The following is a 15,710-nucleotide window of genomic DNA, read 5'->3' as shown; positions in this document are numbered from 1 at the left end:
CCACACAGGTACGGGGAGATTGGGCAAATACCACACCGACAGGCACCTGAGGCTGGAATCAAACCTGGGTCCCTGGTGGTATGAGGGAGCAGTGCTAACCACTGAGCCACCGTGCCATCCCTAACATTGAGCTGGACACAGGCCTGCAGGAAATGTTATCCATTGATGGTTCAATAAAAAATAAGGGAATGTTGAGCCAAGTAAGAGGTGAATCCAAATATGTCAAAGGCAGCACCATCTTCTGATGTTATCGATGACTGAGGGAACTCATGCAGTCAGTTACATTTGGGCCAAGCTTCAATGTTGGGGCAGTCTCAGAGGAGATTCCAGTCAGTGAATGTCCTGTGTGGAGGAGGAGAGCATTGGACACAGAAATAATGAGCAGTTTACCCAAAAACAATGTGGATATAAATCTTCATGATAAGAATATTTCAACAAACAGCCACCTGATTATCTTTAATTCCCAGGGCACAAAGTATGACTCTGACTGAGAGAGTGGTCACCCTGAGCTACAATCAATGTGACAAGTTGTTTTCCATCTGTTTGCTCCATATTGCGTACTGTCCAAGGCAGAGATCGGATGCTTTGCTGCTGCTGACAACAGGAACAGCAACAAGAGAATGTACAACCTGGTACAGTGCATGGGCAACAGCATGGGGAGCTGGCAACACTACAACAACAACATGTATTTAGATAGCACCTTTAGCAATGAAACATCCCAAAGGATACTTTGAGGGAGGAGGGAAGGCAGTAATTTGGAGTGAGTGGAGAAATCGATTGTTGGGGAGAAGAGGACACAGATGAGGAAATACAGCTGTGTAAAGTCACTCCAATTCACTGGGCAGGGTCAGGGATGGACTGGAAATAATCCTGAAGATGAGGAAGGAGGAGGCCAAGGATCGAGGGAAATAATGTAATGACCAACATCCATTCCTTACATTGGATGGGGTGAGATACCTGTGCCCATCCTCCACCTCCATCAGAAACACAAAGTCTGACTGTTCTGAGTTGTTTGTGTCCCATCCATGAGAAGATTAAACACTGTGAGGTGGGCAGTGGGAAAGTGACTCAGCTTGACTGGGACTCAGACTCAAATGTGTCAGATTCAGATTGCAACCTGCCCTTGTGTTGGACTAATGGATCCAAAGTCAATAATGGAGAAGGAGCTGGAAATTAACACTGAGCTCGAATATTTCAAAGGCAGGGAGCCCTGTGGATGTTTGTACCTATTAGAAACTAGGGAGGTATTTGTCATGGTTCTCCTCCAACTAAAATTAGCAAAGATTTGGGAGAGGATGTGAATATTCAATGAGTTCAAGGTAATGTCACCACAGGCTGAGTGGTCCATTGGAGAGAGAGAATCAACTGGTCCTGGTTTAACCTGAGGGTCACCCTGCACAGGGGGGGGAGAGGTTGAGAAGAAGAGCCCTTTATGGGCACCTCAATTCATGCAGGAATTGAACCCACACTGTTGGCATCACTCTGCACTGTAAACCAGCTCTCCAGCCAACTGAGCCCCACTGTCAACGTTCAAGGATGTTTCTGGGAACTTTGAAGAGCACAGGTTCAGGTTCGGTGTTCAGTGGAAAGTCTCAGCTGTGTCCTTTCCCCATTTCTCTTCCACCACTGTCCTCGGGACCAGAGAGTGATACTCCAATCCAGGAATACCTGCTGGAAATCTGGCTTCTGGATAAATGTTAGATCCTTCTGGTACACTCTTATTGAATCTCAAGTAGGATAAGCCTGTCATACTACAACAGAAACCATCTGTCACTCTATAAAGAGCTGTTTCTCCAAAGGGTGCTGGGACAGCCCTGAAACAAGAAGGAAAGCCAATAACATTTGTATCCCGGGCTCTACCCTCAGCTGAAACCCGATATACCACATAGAAGAAGCACTTTTGGCAGTCGTGTAGGGATATGAGAAGTTCATACATATTTCTCTGGGAGAAAGTTCATCCTGGACATTGATCACCATCCACAGGAGCAGACCGACAAGAATCATCTTCATAAAATGTCAACAAGACAGAGGTTATTCTTGAGGTTTCAGAGTTATGACTCCACTCAGAAATACAAGCCAGCAAGAGAAATGGTGCTGACAGACTCCCCATCTTGATTGCTGCCACAGGAGAAAGATGAGATACAAGTTCTGGCTGTAAGGATCCATCACCTCCTGAATATAACACCCTCACAACTGAGTCAGATGAGAGATTCGACAGCAAGGACAAGGAGCTACTGTTGCTGTGTCAGTGACGGCCTGATGGGATACAGTGAACACAGCCAGTAAAACGGCAGGACCCGTCTATCAGACATGATAACGTTCTGGAAGCTGGTCCTACTAGTCAGACCCAGAATCAACATCCCCAACCCAAAGCAGGCAGAGGATCTGCAGAAGGTACGGGAAGGTCACACGAGAATGGAAAGACATAACCCGAGAACCACCTCAGCTGTCTATTAGAAAGATGGACACAGGCATTATAAATATAGTGTTCAAATCCAGACAGCCAGCCTATGAGAATGAATAGCAGCCAATGGGGACAATTCATGGCTAACAACTGGCTGTGTGTAATAGCAGACCATGTAATAACAAGGCCTAGTGTGTGGGTGTTGGGTTGGGGTTGGGTTTCCTAAGCTGACCATTAATTCACCTTTGTCTGTCTGACTGTCCATCTCTCACTTTAGGCTGTTTCTTCACCTGTCACTTACTCCTCAACCCATCCCCAACCCCATCTTCTCTATAAAAGCCAACTTTCTCCCAGCTGCCATCAGTTCTGAAGAACGGCCACTGGACCCGAAACATCAATTCTGATTTCTCTCCACAGATGCTCCCAGACCTGTTGACGTTTTCCAGCATTTTCTGTTTTTGTTTCTGATTTCCAGCATCAGGATTTCTTTTGTTTTTTTTATTGGATAATAATTTTATTAGTTTTAAAATAGTTTAGAAAAGGACAGACCTGATCCAAAAATTAAAGTTCAATATTGGAGTGAGGCCAATTTTGATGGTGTGAGGTAGGAACTTTCAAAGGTTGATTGGGCAAAGGTTCTTCACAGGGAAAGGGATGGTTGGAGATGGGGAGGCCTTCAAACATGAGGGAACAGATGTTCAGAGACAGTATGTTCCTGTTAGTGCATTGTGTAAGGCTGGTGGGTACAGGAAGTACTGGATGAATATAAAAATTGAGGCACTGCTCAGGAAAAAGGAGGAATATGTCAGGTATAGACGGGGGGATTGTGTGAATCCCTCGGGAAGCATAAGGGCAGTGGGAGTATGCATCGAGTGAAATCAGGAAAGGAATGCAGAGAAATTCTACAAATTTATATCCCCAAGTTCCCAAGCTTCCATGTCCTTCTCCGTCGTGTCTGCAAGGCCAAAGAAACAAGCCACCCATCGTAATCCCACTTTACAGCATTTGGTCCATTGCCCTGCAGGTTAAGGATGAGATGCATATCGAATGCATTAGAAATTAGTTAGGGATCATTGCTTCTGCTCTCCTTTCAGACAATGACTTCCAGACTCCTACCCACTGGATTAAAACACTTTTACTCATCTCCCCACAGATCACTTTCAGTCTCTGCCCTCTTGTCACTGATTTCTGCTAAATAGGCCCTTTCTATCAACTGTACCCAAGTTCCTCCATTTTGAACATCTTCGTCAAACCTCATCTTAATATTTGTCTTCAAAGGAGAACAAGTCTAGACAATCCAGTCCCTCCTCAATGCTGTATTTTCCAGTCCTGGCAATATCCTTCACTCTTCTCTGTGCCCTTTCTCATAAAATCATCCTTTCTGTGATGTGGTCAGAACTGTGCACAGTATTCCTGCTGTGGCCGAACTAATAAAGAGAAGGTTTCCATGTACTTATTTAATCACCTTGTTGACCTGCCTTGCTCCCTTTAGGGGTCTGTGGTCATCCACTCCAAGATCTCTCAGCATCTCTGTAGCTCAATATTCTCCCATTTGTTGTCTGTTCCTTTCCCTTGCTTGACCTCACCAAACACACTGTCCCACACTGGTCTGGGTTAAATTCCATTTGGAACTTTTCTGACCAGCTGACCAGCCCATTCCATTCATACTTCTCTCTCTCTGGGTTTATCACATCTGACATTTCACAATCCTCCTCAACTACAATGTCTGCATCAGCTGCTCTCTTGTTAAGACTGAGACAATATTCCTGAAGAACTTTGCCAATATCTTTCACCCTTATGTCTGGGTTTCTTTTATGGGTCATCCTCTTTCTTCCATTATCCTTTTAATGTATTGATAACCCATCTCCCCATTCACCTTGATTGTGCTTGCCAAGGTCCTTTCTTGCCCTCAGTTTGCTTTCCCTTGTATTCTCTTTGATTTCTCTTTTCACTCTCCTACCCCTCTTACATTTCTCCAGTGTGAGTTCTCAGCATCAGACATAATTATTTACTTCAGTCAGACACTGGTTAGACGTGATGTGACACACCTTTGGGGCAGGTGGGACTTGCACCCAGATCATTCTGGCCCTGAGGAAGGACACTGCAGCTCTCCCACAACACCCCTCGGTATTGGATAGAAGCTTTCCTTTCTGCCTTATGTTATCCCCATAAGCTCCTTGATATCTTGGGGAGAGTGGGTCTCAAGATTTGGCCATTGCCCCCTGTTTTCTTTATGGGAACGTATTTATTCTAAAACCCTCGAATCTCCCACTTGAATATCTTGCAGCGCACTGACACTGATTTACCTTCAAGAACCTGTTTCCATCACACTTTCGCAAAATCATTGCACAGCTGACCTTCCACCTCCAATTGAGAATTCTTCTAACTCCTGTTCTATCGCTGTCCTTTTCAGTAATTATGTAGTTACTACTCACTGGTGACCCTGCATCACTGCTATTGGCACTTCCATCTCCTGCACATGCTCTGTTCCTCTTTTTGTCTCATTGTAGGACAAATTGGCCAATAACCTGATTGAGAGGCCTGAGCCAGGAAGGGAGTGATGGATATCAGGCTCCTCACTCCCTACAGGGAAAAAATTCTGGAATTAGCTGGAGAAGAATTTAATTGCTCATGTGGGAAAAGGGAAGCCTGTATGTCGCACACACTGACCCAGCTTCATTGGGCTGTGCTTCCCTCACATTAACACCAGGGCTAATTGATTCTAAACCACTCCACCCACCCCAGAAGAGGAATATCTGCTCCACCCACTTTTCATCCGGTCTCAGCCATTTTTGCTGCTGTTGTGTAATTGATATTTGAGCTTTTGTGATAAAGTTCCAATTTCATGTTCTTGTGAGAGACCTGCAGGCTGCTTCTGTGTGAGAATATTTTCCCTCCATCTTTCATGTTCCTTTTTGTGTTGCTGACCCTGTGTGCCCTATGACCTTACAGTGTCCCCCTGATTCTTTGAGCACCTTCAGGTTATAATTAATGTGCACACTTTAGTCCCATGGACAATGAGTTTTTAAATTCCAATGTACTTGATGGCTTTGCGTGATCATTACCTGAGAGAGCCAGTCCCCCTCTGATTTCATCCTTCTTCTCTAGAACGTCCCCCTGTCCCATCAGCATTCCTCTAGTGACTCTATGCAATGAAATCCACCCCTCGGCATGAGGAGCTCACTTTCCCCACGTTACCATGACTGTCCCCGATTAGCTCCCGACTGACATTAAGCAAAACACAGGAAGTCATTCAAACCATCGAGATGGTGTGCTGAATGTTGCAAAAATAAAGATTCTACATCTAGGTACACATCCTAGTCACAATTTCTAGCAATGAACTTGCTCATTTTTTGAAAAGAAACACCTGCTCCAGCCACAGCTGGTGTGATCTCTTCTTGTGTTGGAATGGAGGAGTGATCCCTCTTTCTGGATCGATTATATCTTTGGATCCAGGCAAATTCTCTGCCATCATTGGTCTTCTCCCTGCCCACAATGGAATGAACCCAGTCTGTGTGGTCTGATACTCTGGCAATCATTTTCCTTTCATCCAACCCTTCACCAAGCTCTCCTTTAAATTCTCCTGGTGCTTTTTGTGGGGAATGAATCATTGATTTCATCAGTGGATAAATGTTGATATGATATTCATGTCAAAACAGATTTTAATTAGCAGGGATTTGTGAGACCAAAAGAAATCAATAATACAAAAAAAATCACTTGAGCTGACAATAATCAGCCTTTATGAGAAATACTGCCTCAGATTGGCTGAGACTTGGCAAGAGGAGGGATCTAGATTGTTTCCTGATTCCCTTACAAATTAGTCCAGAAACACATTCATCATTTGCATCATTCCATAACTGTGTTTCGGTTATACAGAGCTTTTGTTTGGGCTAAGATCTGCAGCTCGATACAAGGTGAAGAATGCAGCCTGTGTCGTGTTCACTGTTTCCGATCTGTTCTCACGGTCCTTTGAACTTACTGAATTATAACTTACGAATTGACTATTCTCACTCTGTCTCCATGGGTTTCCTCTCACAGACCAAAGATGTGCAGCTGAGGGGGACTGGCCATGTTAACTTGGCTAGAAGTTGCAGGGATGTGCAGGCTAATTGGAGTAACCATGGGAAATGCAGGGTTACAGGGATTGGATTGTGGGTTTGGGTCTGGGTGGGATGCTCGTCAGCGGGTCAGTGCAGAGCCGATAGGCCAAATGGCCTGCTTCCACACTGCAGGGATCCTATGAGATCTCCTTTGAATTAAATTGGATGGTGCTTTTGTTCAAACTCTGTGCTGGTCTTTCATCTCATGGTCCTCAGAGATATTCTGCATCTCTTCAAAGCTGCTCAACAGCAAGATAGCAAGAGCATCTGTTTAAGTCATGTACACCATCCAGTTAACATCTGTTCCTTTTAGTGCCACTCTGACTTGGTTTGTTCTCAGCTGTTTAATCTCAGTCCTCTCCGTGTGCTGTTAGCATGGTATCTCCATGGTATCAGGACCCTCCACATACACTGTCGCGTACTGCACTCCACTACATATACTCAGTTTGAAAAATTAAATGCCATTTGTGGGTTGATTGCAAACACCACTGAGATCCTTCTGGAAACTTCACTGAGGGCCGAGCCTGGTAGGTGGCATCATCTTTTACTCCGGTTACCAAGAAAACTTCACATTCCAAGGCCCAGAAATCATAGAGAAACCTACATTTCAAAAACCAGCCAAGTATCTGGCAGCCATTTTAATGCACAAATGTTTCTTGTTCAGTAATACTGATAAGTTCCAACTTGATTGATTTTGCACTGTATTCCTTTCAAGATAAAAAAATGTGAATTATTCGCAAATGATGGATCTTGTAAAACCAATGAGGACATTGGTGAAGAATGCACAAACCCCATCATTCAGGATCTAGCAAAACACTCCGTGGGACTCCCAACATTAGCCTACTTGAGATTCAAAAATGGTATCCAAAGAAGGATCTAACATTTATCTGGAAGCCAGATTTCCAGCGGGTATTCCCTGGACTGAGGAATCACTCTCTGGTCCTTAAGGCAGCAGTGGAAGAGAAATGGGGAAAGGACACAGCTGAGACTTTCCACTGAACACCGAACCTGAACCTGTGCTCTTCAAAGTTCCCAGAAACATCCTTGAACATTGACAATGGGGTTCAGTTGGTTGGAGAGCTGGTTTACAGTGCAGAGTGATGCCAACAGTGTGGGTTCAATTCCTGCATGAATTGAGGTTCCCATAAAGGGCTCTTCTTCTCAACCTCTCTCTTCCCCTGTGCACCAATGGAGAGAGCCTGTGGTGACTTTACATTGAACTCATTGAATATTCACATCCTCTCCCAAATCCTTGCTAATTTTAGTTGGAGGAGAACCATGACAAATACCTCCCTAGTTTCTAATAGGTACAAACATCCACAGGGCACCCTGCCTTTGAAATGTTCGAGCTAAGTGTTAATTTCCAGCTCCTTCTCCATTATTGACTTTGGATCCATTAGTCCAACACAAGGGCAGGTTGCAATCTGAATCTGACACATTCGAGTCTGAGTCCCAGTCAAGGGAGGAGCAGCTGAGTCACTTTCCCACTGCCCACCTCACAGTGTTTAATCTTCTCATGGATGGGACACAAACAACTCAGAACAGTCAGACTTTGTGTTTCTGATGGAGGTGGAGGATGGGCACAGGTATCTCACCCCATCCAATGTAAGTAATGGATGTTGGTCATTACATTATTTCCCTCGATCCTTGGCCTCCTCCTTCCTCATCTTCAGGATTATTTCCAGTCCATCCCTGACCCTGCTCAGTGAATTGGAGTGACTTTACACAGCTGTATTTCCTCATCTGTGTCCTCTTCTCTCCCAATTATCGATTTCTCCACTCACTCCAAATTACCACCTTCCCTCCTCCCTCAAAGTATCCTGCGATACACTTTGGGATGTTTCATTGCTAAAGGTGCTATCTAAATACATGTTGTTGTTGTAGTGTTGCCAGCTCCCCATGCTGTTGCCCATGCACTGTACCAGGTTGTACATTCTCTTGTTGCTGTTCCTGTTGTCAGCAGCAGCAAAGCATCCGATCTCTGCCTTGGACAGTACGCAATATGGAGCAAACAGATGGAAAAAAACTTGTCTCATTGATTGTAGCTCAGGGTGACCACTCTCTCAGTCAGAGCCACACTTTGTACCCTCGGAATTAAAGATAATTGCTGGCAGTGGAAATAATCAGATGGCTGTTTGTTGAAATATTCTTATCATGAAGATTTATATCCACATTGTTTTTGGGTAAACTGCTCATTATTTCTGTGTCCAATGCTCTCCTCCTCCACACAGGACATTCACTGACTGGAATCTCCTCTGAGGCTGCCCCAACGTTGAAGCTTGGCCCAAGTGTAACTGACTGCATGAGTTCCCTCAGTGATCGATAACATCAGAAGATGGTGCTGCCTTTGACATATTTGGATTCACCTCTTACTTGGCTGAACATTTCCTCCTTTTTGTTTTGAACCATCAAAGGGTAACATTTCCTGAAGGTCTATCTCCAGATCACTATTTGAATATTAATGCCACATTTTTCCATATTTCCATGTTTACGAGATGGTGCACACAGAGCTCAGCTCCGATTGTTCCAGGAAATCAATAACGCTGGTTATCAATGCAAAAGTACCTGCACAGGCAAATTTCTAGCACATATAGAACTCCCACATTGTGTGTCAGTTTCTCAATGTCCAGGACCCGCAGGCCACAGGTAAGGAGCTGGTATTACTTTATTTATGCTTTTAATCGGAATTTGTTTACTATTTAAGTCCAGGTTGACAAAGTCGAATGTGAAATGTAAACCTGCTTGTTTTAATATATTGTCATTAACCGAGTCTTCCTGAATGATAATACATGTTGTGTGAGGAATGCTCAGGGTAATTGTATATTTTTCTGTTTTTTGCAAATTTCTGAACATAAATGTATTGATACAATCGAGGTTTTATAATGGAAGGCGGAGAACATTCTGTGTGAAGTATTTTGTGACCCTCTGTCTGTGCACTGTTTCATGGATAGTTGCACAAACTGTTCCTGAATTTCCTGGTCTGTTATTGTCCCTCACGGTTCCTTCCAACACTGACCCTGCCAGGGTTAGTGGGACCTACAGGAGGGTATCACATTGGTGAGGGTGGGATTGGTGCACAGCTTTGGGTGTAACTCTGGAACCTGCCGTCCCTGTGTTTTCAGAAGCTCCTACACTGCCCTGTGTAAGATTTGGAATGAGGACTGTATGAACACAGTAATACTCCTTCTACTCTCTGTGGATGTCGATATGACTCACTCACACAGTCATCCAGTCTGCACAAAGGCTGGGTCTTGGTTCCAGATCAGGATGACTTTGGAAAAACGGAAATTCCTATCCCCTGTCCATCATAAGTTCTGAGTCACTGTGTCTACTTTCCAAGACAGTGGGAAAGCAGTATCATTGGAATTAGATTGCAGGGTCACAGTTTTGTTTAGTGGACGGCTGACTAGACTGATATTTGTGTCTCACAATGATGAGGGTCCTGAGTACACCCCAATGTGAGTGATTTAGGGCAGAGGGCAGTGGATGCTTCTTCCACAGATCTAGAGGCTGTGGTGTGAACATGAAGTGAATGCAGTCTAACTGTTCGTGTTGCTGAGGTCTCACATGGATTCACCATTACATTTTGACCTCTCCATTGAATACTATGTTGTCAGAGGGATCCATCTGGCCCACTGCCCAAATTCAGACAAACATCATTTTTCTCTTGACCATGCAGTGCTGCTCATGGAGCTGCTGGTTTTACACACTGTACTTTAACCCCAGTATCCCCAAGAAGATGTTGGTGGAAGGGGAACATGTCAGTAATTCTGGTGTCATCTGTGAGGTGGTCAGTGCAATTTTAACATGGAATGTGTGTGTAAAGCCCACCCTCCATATTAGACAATTAGCTCCTGACTGGCTGGGCTTGGAATGAACACATTTCACAGATTTTGTTTTCATTTTGCTGCTTATGCAGATTATTCCTGATGTTTATCATTTGTTGAATCAACAAGTTATTTCCATGACCTACTTAGCCTATTTGATGAGTATTTTAATTGAGGTGTGGTAGAGACAGGGGCTGTAGAATTCCACTCCAGCCCATTCCTGTCAGGGCAGATGTGTGGACATGTTATGGGTGAGCTGGAAATATACAGATGATTCTGACGTGAAAACAGCCTCTCTGTCTGATTTGGTGCATGTCCTATCAACGTGGAGACCATGGGTCCAGTCAATGCCCTCTCCTCATCACTCCGAGATGGTGGACAATGAGCCAACACCCAACAATGTCATTTAAACAGACAGCCATCCAATGACCACTCAGCACTCAGGTGCTTTGACTGAGTTTTGTTGTTGCAAAGTTTGTGGATGCCCTGTAGTAACCTTTAAACGTGAAGGTCTAGCTGAACGATGGGTGATCCAAACACTTTACCGGCCCCCTGTTGATTGTGCAGTCTGATTCAGTGCTGGGCTGCACACTGACATTATTGAAGTGAGGAGACAGTGTGTAGTTTGCATGCTGCCTGTCTCAATGAGAACAAATGTAGACTCATCATAAATTGTAATTCCTGTTTTCTACAATGGAAGTCTCCTCACTGGAAGTTTTCATCCACAGTCAGTTATTTAGTTGAAGCCGTACTCTGTGTTCATCCTGACAGATTCGTACCTGAGGGACATTAACAATATCTCCCTGGAAATATCATTTCCAATTGAGCAGTTTGGGTTTCTCTAGCCTTACCATGTTTCAAATATTATTAATATATTCCTTTTAAACATTGTTTAACGAATGAATGTGTTGGCTTTTGGTGACAAGATGCAACTCAGAAATCCAAGGAAGATTTGACTAGTGTAGTATAAAACCCTCGCTTTAAACTTTTAAACAGTTACATTCTTATGTCTGACCATACACCCCTGTGCTGTATTGAGTAGTTATTTTCATATTGTTCAGACCATTGAAATTGGTTTGTTCAGTATCATTCTGAAACCCCTTACTAAATGCTCCATCCCAGTTCAGTTCTTCCATTACACACCTTTTTATCTATTGTTCATTCCTTTACAGAATGCTTGTGATGTCGACAGCATTGACATTAGTGGGATTAACAGTAACTGGTGTCACAATGAGGCAGCTGGTCTTGCTGGGTTAAACTTTCACCAATGTACCATCTTCATTCCTTAACTAAAACTCCTCAGCATTAACCCCAACTCCCAAACCCCAGCCCAAAACCCAATTCACATCAGTCATCCTGATTTCCAACCTAAACTCCTAATCTGAACTAATAATCTCTGACCCTATTCCCAATTTCACAATTGACCCACTTACTCCAAATCTTCCCCCAAACCTATAAACCATATGTTGCCAGTAGCAGGTCTATCGGTTATGGTCTGGATAATCATGTGTGTTTTAAATTGATTATTCATCTATTTGCCCAGTAATTGTGGCTGGTCTGATTCCGGCCCAAATATTCTGCAGTGGTGTAATTTGATTCTCTCTTTTCCATAACGTATGGTCCTGAAAGATTAAAAACATGAGGAGAATGAAGATTAGGGTTGTATGATGGCTGCAACATTATTGTGACTCCTTCCCTGCTCATCCAGAACCATCTGGGCAGGGGAAGGAGAGTATTTAAAACAGAGAATGATGGGTGGTAATGGGCAGGGGGATTAGCTTCACATCACCCAAACAAAGAGATGGTGGGCGGAGGGAGAGTGTTTTTTGGGTGAATGCTGGAACAAATGTCACATTAACTCCCTGGATCACAAGCTTTTCCACAGTAATACCCAAGTCAGCTCTGGGATTATTTGAAAACCTGAGGGAATTACAACCCAAATCTATATCTGAAGAATTGATGGAACATGACAATCAATTCAAATTGATTAATTCCAAACATTTCTGTTCACTTTTGAGCTCAAACTACCTGTATTTTTATATCTGGTCTCTGATCTCCTCAGACCATGAACTAACAAGGACAGATGAGCTGCCCTCAGCCTCTATCAGTCCCTGTTTCACTTGGTCACTCACAGCTGAGTCCCAGCAGCCTGACAACTCCATCTGAGGTTTTCTCTCCAACAAAATCTCAATAATTTCCCCCAAAATTCACCGATCACGGTGATTTCAAATGGGAGCTACATCCTGTCAATTGGTGTCACTGGGTGTTGGGACAATGACAGGTCATCATTTAACTCCATGTAATTTTGCATGTTTTGGATGTAACCATCATTTGTGTGAACCTCACCCTGTGCTCTCATATTCACAATGTTGATTTTCCAGAGGAGGAACCCAGTGGAAGATGCCTCTCAAAACCAGCTCCTTTCACAGACTGATCAACTGTCACTGCCTTCTGTTATGTTTCTTCAGCTTTCACATTGGGAAAGGTAATTCATTTCTCAGCACTTCCTTTGTTTCACTTCTTTGAAATTCCCCAGTTTATTTTCAATGCTGTATGAGGCTGGTGATCCAATGCGATGGATTGTGCATGTACCTCAGTATGAACATTGGTCAGAGCTTTACTGTACAAACACCGTTAATAGAAGGTAAAGTAATAAATTAAGACAATTGCAGTGATAAAGGAATTAGCTGAATGTGGCAGTACGTAATGGTAATGACAAAGATGGGCAATCAACCTTTCACCTCTAACATCAGATTGTTCTACCTGAGACCTTTCAGAGAGTAACACGGTTGACAAAAAGGAAAAACATGAATCTAAAATGGATGCTGGGGCCACCTGCCCAAAGGTTGGCAAGATTCATGAGACCCATTCGTATGAAACAATCAATCTATTGTGAAATTACCATTTTATTTGAAGAAATGTAATGAGCAACCATTCAGAGATTTTTACTCCCCATTTAGTACAGTTGTGAGTGTTGCTTTAATATTTTGGCAGATGCAAGAGTTATCAATCAATCAGACTGGTTGAAAAAAACAAAGGATCGCGACTCTAGAATACACACTGAACTGTATTTCAACAGCTGCTTTTCAGCATCAGGACTGAGAGAATGAAAAGTGAATGTGTGTAGCAAGAGCTGGAATTCTCTCTCCCCCTTTCTGTTTCTAACATTATCTCAGAAACAGCACCCAGTGAAAATGTAAATTTGAGAAACAACTGTTCACCAAGAATTCAAAGATCTACAGATTCTGTTACTGTTGAGGATAAAAGTCAGTAAACTCTGATTTCAGGTTAAGAGTTAACATCACAAGGAGTCTAAAGGCTCCTCAACTGCATGAACATTATTCCTGTCTGTTTTGAACTTTCTCCCTCTGTGTATGTGTGTGTTAATTTTAATGATTGGTTCAAGAATTAAGTGAGTCATAAAAGTCCTCTTCATTCAAGAAAATCTTGATAATGGACTCCTTCATTTTGTAGTGATTGTTAATTTTGTTTTGATTGAAAGACCATGACTGTTTGCTGAACAAAATAGATAAATGTTTTGGCAGCTGAGTAATAGGAGTGAAAAAACAGGGAGTTGATTCCCTTCACACACCTGGTTATAACAACTTCAAAAGCTGAATAACAAACTGGAAAAATACATTTATCCTCCTGAATCCTGAAACTTTCTCCAGTCAAAGTCCAATAAGCTCTCCAGCAGCGAAGTCATTCAGTTTGGTGAAAGGCCTCCTCAGTGAGCAGGATGTGACATGAGATTCTGTTCCTGACCTTCGTCCTTGCTGACAGGCTCAGGCTGAGGAAGGGAACAGACACGGCAGGAGGAGGGAATATTGTGAACTCTCTGAACATGCGATCCCCTTTCAGTGCAAAATCTCAGGCAAGCTCATTTCATCAAAGTTACAGATTAAACTCACAGTGTCACTTTGCTGTTCGGTTCTATCTATTGCCTTTACATTTCCTGATCCCTTTTCCAGGGTTCTGTTTTGGAAGAGTTATAACTTCCTCCATCTCAGTGTTGGCAAGATCAAAGCCTTTGACTGTGGCTTCATTTTATCACACAACTTGATAAGTTGATGGAGGATTGAGGAAACAGGTCAAACAGTTGGATATTTTCATGCGTATACAAGGACAGCGAACCTGATCATCATAAAATGTAAAATCAACTCTCCTGAGTTACAGCCAACTCCCAGCTTTATACAACATATTACAACATTATTTATGACACAGACACTGTGTGTTCTTCACCCAAGGATGGATGAATGTTGCTGATAATATGGCTCCTGTGTTTCAAGCTGCCTGTGTACATCCGTGATTCCTGTTTGCTTGGGATGATTAAAATTTAATCCCTAACTAACTGAAATTTATTCAACCCCTTCACCTGATCACACATATTTATTAACCTGCTCCTCAATTCACCCTGTCTCCGTGACAACAGGAGGGAAAAGAAATTGTTCCCCAACTCAGTGTCCCATTTACCTCTGATTTGAGGTTCTGAACCCACATCCTCCCTATCACAAAGACTCCCTGTGTACACATCTGTAATGTCCTCATTTCTGCTCTGACCTCATATCATTTGTAGCTGATCCTCTTTCTCATCTCTTTGACAGCTCCATCCTCCTGAATCTCCTCATCTGCCTCCCCCCTGAGACCTTGTGTTAACCTGCGTTCACCCTGTTGATGTCTGTTTGAATTTTATATGGCTGGAGGAGACCCCTGTTATGAACGCAGCTGATGTTATTACTGGATAAGTCAGATCTCAAACTCAAATCCAGCTTGATAGATCACATCACGTGAAGGGGATCGAATTGGCTGAAGATTGGCATCTGTAATGGTGGGCACACCTGGAGGAGGCCAAGATGGATCATCCACTTGGCAGTTCTGGCTGAAGGTTGCTGTGAATGCTTCAGACGTATGTTTTGAGCTGATGTGCTGGCCTCTTCCATCATTGAGGTGGGGGAGGTTTGTGGAGGCTCCTCTTCCTCCAGTGAGTTAATGGTCTACCATTATTCATGACTGGGTGTGGCTGGACTGCAGAGCTTCAATCAGTTCCATTGGCTGTGGGATTGCTCGGCTCTGTCTATCAGTTGCTGCTTATGTTGTTTGGTATGTAAGTAGTCCTGTATTGTAGCTTCACCAGGTTGACACCTCACCTTCAAGTATGCCTGGTGCTGCTCTTGGCATGACCTCCTGCACTCTCCATTGAACCCAGGTTGATCCCCTGGCTTGATGGTACTGGTTGAGTGGGGGATATGCCGGGCCGTCACTTTGCGGATTGTGCTGCAGTGCAATTCTGCTGCTCTTGATGACCCTCAGTGCCTCAAGGATGCTCAGTCTTGAGTTGCTAGATCGGTTCGAACTCTGTCCCATTTAGCACAGTGATAG

General features: G+C 43.5%; 1 protein-coding gene across 1 annotated transcript in view; it reads left to right on the top strand.

The window, feature by feature from the left end:
• Nucleotides 1-12,719: 12,719 nt before the first annotated feature.
• Nucleotides 12,720-15,710, top strand: part of LOC148147394 (uncharacterized) — a 35,047-nt gene continuing 32,056 nt past the window's right edge. Inside the window, exon 1 of the mRNA XM_087995573.1 lies at nucleotides 12,720-12,816. Within this exon, the coding sequence (XP_087851699.1) occupies nucleotides 12,732-12,816 (85 nt within the window). The 5' untranslated portion in view covers nucleotides 12,720-12,731. The remainder of the gene's footprint in view (nucleotides 12,817-15,710) is intronic.

Source organism: Chiloscyllium plagiosum, unplaced genomic scaffold (genome assembly GCF_037043375.1).
Source record: "Chiloscyllium plagiosum isolate Xiang-an unplaced genomic scaffold, Cpla_swu_hap1 HiC_scaffold_17, whole genome shotgun sequence".
NCBI classification, from domain to species: Eukaryota; Metazoa; Chordata; class Chondrichthyes; order Orectolobiformes; family Hemiscylliidae; genus Chiloscyllium; species Chiloscyllium plagiosum.
The sequence above is the reverse complement of the archived record's forward strand: the minus strand, read 5'-3'. Positions and strand labels throughout refer to the sequence as shown.